The sequence below is a fragment of the Solanum verrucosum genome, unplaced genomic scaffold, assembly GCF_900185275.1.
Source record: "Solanum verrucosum unplaced genomic scaffold, falcon-dt-bn FXZP01000062.1, whole genome shotgun sequence".
NCBI classification, from domain to species: domain Eukaryota; kingdom Viridiplantae; phylum Streptophyta; class Magnoliopsida; order Solanales; family Solanaceae; genus Solanum; species Solanum verrucosum.
The window spans coordinates 4,052,934-4,061,536 of NW_026020477.1; the positions used below are offsets into that span (position 1 = coordinate 4,052,934).

General features: G+C 33.1%; 1 protein-coding gene across 1 annotated transcript; it reads right to left on the reverse strand.

Moving 5' to 3' along the window:
• Window positions 1-566: 566 nt before the first annotated feature.
• LOC125809368 (uncharacterized) lies at window positions 567-2,115 on the reverse strand. The gene is made up of 2 exons (XM_049489023.1): window positions 784-2,115; window positions 567-681 (listed from the first exon to the last, which is right to left on the reverse strand). Exons 1-2 carry the CDS (start codon window positions 2,104-2,106, stop codon window positions 658-660), a joined length of 1,347 nt encoding a protein of 448 aa, XP_049344980.1. The 5' UTR covers window positions 2,107-2,115; the 3' UTR covers window positions 567-657.
• Between the last annotated feature and the right edge of the window lie 6,488 nt (window positions 2,116-8,603).

Genomic DNA, 8,603 nt, shown 5'->3' on the forward strand with positions numbered 1-8,603 from the left:
GAAGAAGACTGATATATTATGTAATAGCGCCATAGCGGAAGAAACATGGAGAAACAATAACAGAGTAAGTAGATCGTAGACAAAGCCAAAACTTCATAAACCATAATGACCATTCTTAAAGAGACCTCGAGAAGCAAGGCCCCAGGTTTTGAGGGAGGATGGTAACAGCTTGACATGTAAAGGCTACAAATGTGAAACTTAAAAAAGTTGTATGACAGACTAGTAATGACAGTAAATTTCTGAACAACTTTTCAACTAACATATCAATCAGTATATCTCAATTACTAAAACAACAAGCAGTACACCCTAATCCTACAGTAGTTGGGGCCGGCACGGCTATATTAGAATTTCAAATATACAAAATAAGAACCTGATGTCAAAATGTTAAAACTGAAAACAGGATAACAAAATGTGAAAACAATCCTCTCTTGATCCAACTAAGTTGCCAAGGTGCAGTCAATACATTACTGTACTCTCTATGTTGTCAATTTACAAAGGAATCAATATCTGAGCAACCACACAATAAATCTAAAACTACTGTTACACTATTCAAGCGTCACAGAAAATCACTAACTTCAACAAATGACAGCATCTTGATTACGTAAGAGCGGAGGCTTTTCCTTATGACTGTTGGCACTCAAACTTTTAATAGATCGATTAGAGAGAAAAGTGTATCATTGCCTGTTGAAAATGGTAAGCATGTTATTAACACTTTCACATTTAATGCGACTGAAAGTGAGTAAATATAAACAGAAGAAAGGGCGGAACTTAGATGAAATGTACCTCAGATAGAGGAAGTAAGGATGGTTCGTCACTTGGAGGGAGTTTGTCGGTTTTCAAACTTTGGATTTCAGAGTGCATCAAATTTAGTTGCTCCTTTATTTCATGTAACAGCTTCAGTTCTTCTTGAGCCATTTCTTGTCTTGTAGCTTCTCTTCCAACTTCACCTATCTCAGATGTTCGATTATGCAAATGAAGCTCATTAGTGCCAGAAATGCTGGTTGTAGGCCGAGATATTGCCAAATGGCAGGCTATAGAAGCAGCTTCACTTGCTCTCCGTAGCTTCTTCTCTCGCTGTGCAGATACAAAGTACTTCTTTAGCAATTCAGCTTCATCTTTGACCGATGATTTTACAGCCTCTTGTTGGGCAGAATCTGGTCTCTCGAGCCTTTCATCATTATGCAAAACCATCTTGCGATCATGTTTAGGAGGCAATCCAATATCAACAGTATCCTTTTCTGCTCGAGGCACTTCGAAGACATCAAGAACATTTGGAGAACAACCGGAACCAGAAGGCGTGTCAGTTTCTGATTTGCTCACATGGAGCTTAGGCTGGTACATTTCATTTTCCGATTTGCTTATCTTAATGCTTCTTTGAGAAAGTGGTGAAGGAGACCTCGTTTCACTCCTCAAGTTCGCGTAACTAACTCCTGTAATCTCTTTCACTCGATCATCCAATTTCCTAATTTGCTGCCAACACGAATTGATACTTTCAGTCCTAGAAATATCAGTCTTCTTCTCTGTATCCGACTGCTGCTCATTCATCTCTTGCCCTGTGTATTCCTCCACTATTTTCGAATTTGAATCTCTTTCTAAACTTGAATCATCTATTTCCATAGCACCCTTCTTTGGAAATTTAAGTGGAAAATGAGGGGCAGAGTTACGCCTTCCAAGGGCTTGGAGATTCATTTCTCCTGCTAAAGTCTCATTTCTTTGCAACAAATTATCAGGATATTTAAATTCACCGACCCCGGGATCTACACAGCCTGTACTCAACAGCTTATACCTATAAGCTTGCACCTGATACTCCAATGCAGCTATCTCCATCTCCTTTTGATTAAAAAGATCCTCAAAAATGTCTAATGATTCCTCGGCATGACACATTTTCTCCTCAGCCAATCTCTTGTACTGCTCGGCTTCCATTTTTACAGCAGCTTTTTCTCCTTGGAGACGCACGATCATAGATAGCGCTTCACTAGCAGCACTGGAAGAGGCTTCTCTTTCCTCATCCAACTCATTGTAAAGCTTCTGTAGAAGCTGTTGTTGAGCACATAGTGTTTCTTTCAAAGAAGCAACATCAAGTTGAGGCATATAACTTTCAGCCATCCAAACGGAAAAGTACCACACGTTTTCTGCGATTACAGAAGAATCATTTAGCAGTTGGCACATAAATGAACTATTGAAAAGCATTACAACAACAACATACCTAGTGAAATCCCACTTAGTGGGGTCTGAGGAGGGTAGAGTGTACGCAGACCTTACCACTACCTCGTGGAGGTAGAGAGGCTGTTTCCAAAAGACCCTCGACTCAAGTGTATCAAACCAATGATTTAAAAGGATTAACTCTTCTTATTTAGTTTACAAATAACAATTCAAACTTCATCTATCATCACAGATTCACAGTCATAATTCCATTTGTTGTCCATCAAATACAATAACAACAACTATGCCTCAGTCTCACACAAGTTAGGATCGGCTATAAGAATTGACCATGTTCCCATTATATATTCATCCCATGCCAACATTTACAATATGAAATTGATAAGAATCAGAGCCAAAATTAATTACCAAAAATGTCAAATGTCAAAGTTTTAATTTGAGAAACATGCAATCTCAACATTAAAAGAAATATGAAATATTAATCTTTATATCAAGAAAAAGGCAATTTCAACATTAAGAGAAATATAACAAATGATCACTACATAAACAGAGATGGGGAATTTAGAGTTTACCTAATTTACAGCAGAGAAGAGTAAAATTTGATTTAAAGAATGGATTAAGATTATTTCTGGATATTTGCCCTTTTCTCATCTTGAAAAGATTTTTTTAAGATAAAAAAAAATGTTGGTTTTTGTAACGGTTTGTGGATTTGTTTTTTTTTTCTTTTTACAAAAGGAAAGGTAGTCCGTTTATGGCACCCCATTTCTAGGCGACTCATATCTTGTTTTTATATTCCATTAATTACAAAATTAAATAAATTATTAAAAAGACATCATTACTTTAAAACAAAAGTTAAGTTAATGAGATCGGGTTATAAATACACCTGAATGTACATTTAAATACATAATTTCATGTATAAGCATGAAACCTACAAGTAGCTTGAGCATGCAGTTTGCAAGTAGTTCAAATAGATACAAACATGTCAAGCAGCAGACAACTTGCAAGCAACTTAAGTTGAAAGCTTTCAAGAAGCTTAACCAAACAAACAGTTGCAAGCAGCTTAATCAAACATCTTTAGGTGCTACGATGTGTTAGGGATGATGCATCGTGAACTTCTCTTTTTGCCAACAATTTTCTTTCTATAAAATAGAAGTTAATTAAGTTCATTTGTATATCACCTCAAAGTTTAATAATATACTAGTCCAAAGTTTAATAATATATCAGTCTCTATCTACTTATCTTAGCATATTTACTTTATAGTCGTGTTCATAACAAGACGGTTCTTTTTTTTTTTTTTTTTAGCTAATCATCTTGTATTTGAAGCTCACAAATCTGATTAATTTGGATTTGTGACCCACTAAATGAAAAGTAATTTGTATCATGAGTTTCTGTCATAGCACTTGCTAACCACTTTTTTTTAGCTTTGTACACCATCGATCACCACCACAACCAACATATTTAATTTGTATTGGAGAAAATTATCTTATACATGTGGCTGCTTACAAATGAGATTATGAAACTAAAAAGTCATGCATGCGATGAACTTGTGATGCAAGGAGAAGAAAGCAGAACCACAAGATGAAGCCCGCAATGGGCTTCACATTGCACCCCCACCCCCTTTGTCTGATGAAACCAATATTGCTGACCAAATCAAAGTAGGATTAAGATTCTGACTCTACTATTATAAATAGGTTAGAAATAGGTTTGTCTTGATGATGCATGGACCTCGCACTACAAAGCTCAACTTCGATGATGGACCCACGTTAGAGGTCGCATCACGGACTAATGTTCTTGCAGATATATTTTGACAAGTTAAGACCAAGTTTAATTAGGATTAGTGCATATTTTCTACCACTATAAATAGACTACATTAACAATTTTCTTAGGGTTACGAACGAACTGCCAAAGAATGCATGTATAGTATTCAATTTCATATACTTTAGTTTATTTATTTAGTAACTGGTTTACAAAATTAATAATATGAATCATGATCTTCTGAATTTCTAATCATCTATACATATTAACCACGTGACAAGGTAAGGTGTCAGTTGGATATATGATTTTGTTTGTTGGGATGCACACCATAACTACTCATCATATTGGTGTAAAATCATCAAATCATATTTCAAAACATCAACCAATTCAATTTTTTTTATTAAAACTTATTAATGATTCAGAAGACAAGACTACATGAAAAGTTTCTCCTTCTTTTATCACTCTCATATACCCTCCTTCTGAAGTTGACATCCATCAATTCATTTCAATAAAACGGAGAGGAAGATTTTTGTGTTAGAAAAATTTTATTGTAATATTTATTACTACTATTGATGTGTATCTCAACTTTGGTAACTTTATCAATTTAGCTATTCCTTTGGAATTTACCATCCATAATTAGTATTTGCCTTATATAGACGTATATATATACACTTACAATTAGGGGTGTATAAAATCGAATCGAAAATTGAATCAATCAGTAAATCGAGTCGAATAAAAAAAAACCTGATTAGTGGTTTGGTTTGACCTGATTTGGTATTGAAAAAGAACCCAACTATACTTAGGTTGATTTGGTTTTAACTAAAAAAAGTCACCATGAGACCAAACCAACCAGACATTATATATACTCCATCCGTCCCATTTTATGTGACACTTTTCGGATTTTGAGATTTAAACAAGTCTTTTTTTAACTGTAAGTTTTTCATAGATCTTTTAAACATTTTGAATTATCAATTATTGTGACATATAGTACCTTTTACGTACTTTACACCTTAGATAGTTGTATTTTGGTTGGATTAAAGAAATGTTTGGAGCACAAGTTAATTATATGTTTGTATGAATATTTTACCGGGAAAATCCAAAAAAAAAAAAAACCGAGGTTTATTAGTTTGGTTTGATTTATAAATTTGAAAATTTGACACAAATGGTTTGGTTTAATATTTGAAAAAATCGAACCAACCCGGAAAATTTTGAGGTTGAAAAACCCCAGTTTTATTAATTTGGTTTATAAATTTAAAATTTTAACACAAATAATTTAATTTGATATTTAAAAAATCTAAAACAATCCGATCATGTACACCCCTACCTACACCAATGGATATTCTTATCTTAAAAAGAATGTACAATTCATGCATTAACCTTTTACAATACAACACTTACTATATGACACAACTACCATAAAAATAGGTAATTGCTTATAAAAAAATGAGTCAATGATGATTTATATGTCAACTAGTATTTGAAATATTTTTTCAACAACTCATTTTCCCCAATCTCTTTTGTTTCTCAAATTCAAATTGGAACTACAGTAGAATTTTGAAGTTTATCAAGTCACCAAACTATAATTACGAAATATATTCTATCCCATTTTAACATAAAATAATCAAAATAAATTAACTAATTTATTTAAATAACCGCATATAATCTACCATATATATAGGGAGCTGAGGGAGCAACCAAGTTTTTGTAATAAAATATAATGGCATTAGGGAAAATGTATAAGTACCCCCCAGCCTATGCCCGAAATCCCAGAGACACACCTAACCTTTACTAAGGTCCTATTACCCCCCTGAACTTATTTTATATGTAATATTCTACCCCTTTTCGGCCTACGTGACACTATCTTGTGGGCCCAGCGCATGTTGACAATTTTTTCAAGGATAGTGCCACGTAGGCCGAAAAGGGGTAGAATATTATAGATAAATTAAGTTCAGGGGGTAATAGGACCTTAGTAAAGGTTATGTGTGTCTCTGGGATTTCGAGCATAGGCTGGGGGGGTACTTATGCATTTTCCCATGGCATTATGATAACATAAAAATAACAAATTGAGGAGAGATGACAAATATGGAAGAAAATATATTGCGTAATCATTAATATGTATTAATTGTTCAATAATTATAAATTAAAATGGATGTAGACACATCAAATAAATTGCAGTTATTTTTGTGAATGTTTTAATTGCAATTATATTTGTGGATGTTTTAAATTAAATAAAAAAGAGGAGAAACACCATATAATTCTTTTGAAATAAAAAAAGAAAATGGTCTGAAACCCCTCTAACCTATACTTGAAATCTCAACTACGCACTTCAACTTTATGGGTGTCCTAACACCCCCCTAGACTATTTAAAAATGAAATAAATAACTCCTTAAATGCTTAGTTGGCACAGAGAGTGTATTCACTCTCAAAAGAGAGAGTGAGCTGACTATTTTTCTTTTTCATTGGCTTTTTCTCTTTCTTTTTTTTCATTGTTTTCTTTCTCTTTCTTATTATTTAAGTATTTTTTGGATCTAAATTTTATCATCGTTGGAGTTTGAAGTTTTTTGGCAACTTTTTCGGAATTCATCTCCTAATTAATTCTTAATCTTTGTAAAGAATTAATTTGTAATCTAAACCAATCCATCAAACTTTTTATTCTCTTGATAAGATTTTGTGTCTTTACATAACAAAGTTCTTAACTTTTTGAAGAAAAATACTTATTTTTTACTGTTGAATATAAATTCAATTACTTTATATATTGAAGAGGGGTTAGATTAAATTTATTTGTTATAGAAGACTAAACTTCGTATTCAATTCATTGATAAAACAACAAATATATTTTGGGTTATAACTTTGAGCAGGTGAAGAAAGTGAAAGAGTTAATGGTGAAGACATGAAAGGTGTGGTCTTATATTATGGTTACTACTATTTTTGTTGAATATCTTTCATCACTCTATTACTAGAAAATTGTTTCCCCAAAATAAAAAATAAAAACACCCATTTTTGCTTAGCTAGTGATTTAAATTACATTTTTTGAAATTTGCTTGTAGGATGGATGAACGTTCCTAAAACACATGAATTAATGTACTCCGGAGGTGAAAAAAATAATATCATCCAAGTGTATTTGTGGATTCGCAAATAATCCAGCAACACCACCAACCGCCGCCTTGACGATTTCTTCGGCGGTGAAACGGAAACTCAGGACTCATCATTGTAAACTCACATCTACGACCACCACCAGCACTGCGTCGTTGGCGGAGGCAACACCGCGCAGTGACGGCGGTGGTGGTGGATACTTCAAGGATGGTCGGCAAGATCTTAATCATAATTATTTGATGGTGGTTGGTGGTTTTCAAATTTCGCCGACGAACTCAGGATCGGAAGTTGATGATTCAGAGGTTATGGGGAGTGAGTTTGCTATGGAGTCTAGTAACGAGTTGGGTTATCCTCCTATAATTACTTTAGGTGTTAATAATAATACAAATTCTCTATTTACATAGGAGTAACAATGGTAATTTTTTTCTGTATTTAAAAATCATAAGTTTTGAAATTAATTTTGTTGTTTTAATCGAAACTTTCACAAAGAAGGGTTGAAAAATAATTGAAGAACAAAGGATAAAGAAGAAGGACAAAAGATTAATTAAAAAAGATTAATTGGTGAAAAACGTGTCAAGTGCGTGCATTTCACCACAAGATACATGAGTGGTTATATCGTTTCAAGGAGTTATTTATTTTATTTTTAAATAGTCGAGGGGGGGGGGGGTGATAGAACACCCGTAAAGTTGGAGTGTGTAGTTGGGATTTTAGGTATAAGTTGGAGGGGTTTCAGACCATTTTCTCAAATAAAAAACGGAAGAAAAAGAAGGTAATAGAAAAATACTTTGTAATATTGCTTACATTGAGTTATTAAGGATAAATAACCTAATGACTATTAGGAGAAGCTTTAAGATTAAATCAACAACTATATGAGACAGAGAGACAAAATAATAATCCGGAATAGTCTAATATAGGATAACAAAAGCATGACAAGAGAAGGTGTTAATTGGATGATTTTGTTTGTTGAGATGTGCACGATAACTTCTCATCAAATTGCGGTGAAATGATCATATTGCTTTGCAAAACTTCATCCCAATTCAATTTCTTTAACTTATCAATGAACTCATAAGATAAAACTACGCGAGAAGCTTCTCCTTCTTTTATCACTTTCATCCATTCTCCTTCAGATGTAGACATTATTTCTCTATCAATCGATTCAATTCAATAAAAGGGAGAAGAAAATTTTTGGTTGGGAAGATTTGTCTTTCTCTTGTACTATATTTATAACAAGTATTGCATGGGTATCTCTAACTTTGGTAACTTCATAAATTTAGCTATTTTTAAGATTTTCTATCCATAATTAATGTTTGCCTTTTATAGACATATGTTTACACCTATGTATCACGACACTTAGAGGATGTTTGGATTGACTTAAAAATTGGTCAAACCTACTTTTAAGTCAGTTTTTGACTTTTGAAAGTGTTTGACAAATATAAAAAATAACTTAAAATAAGTTTAAAATGATTTAAAATAAGTTAGGAAGTGTTTGACAAGGTTAACATGACTTGAAATAAGTTTAAAATGACTTAAAATAAGTCAAAAACCAAAAGTAGGTCTCCCCATACTTTTTATTTTTTGACTTAAAAGTCATTTCA

What these genes read in the sequence shown, in the direction of transcription:
- LOC125809368 (XM_049489023.1), bottom strand. Translation starts at nt 2,106, where the DNA reads ATGGCTGAAAGTTATATGCCTCAACTTGATGTTGCTTCTTTGAAAGAA. An exon ending in CCTTACTTCCTCTATCTGAG is followed by an intron (nt 682 to 783) that starts GTACATTTCATC and finishes CATTTTCAACAG; the next exon opens with GCAATGATACACTTTTCTCT.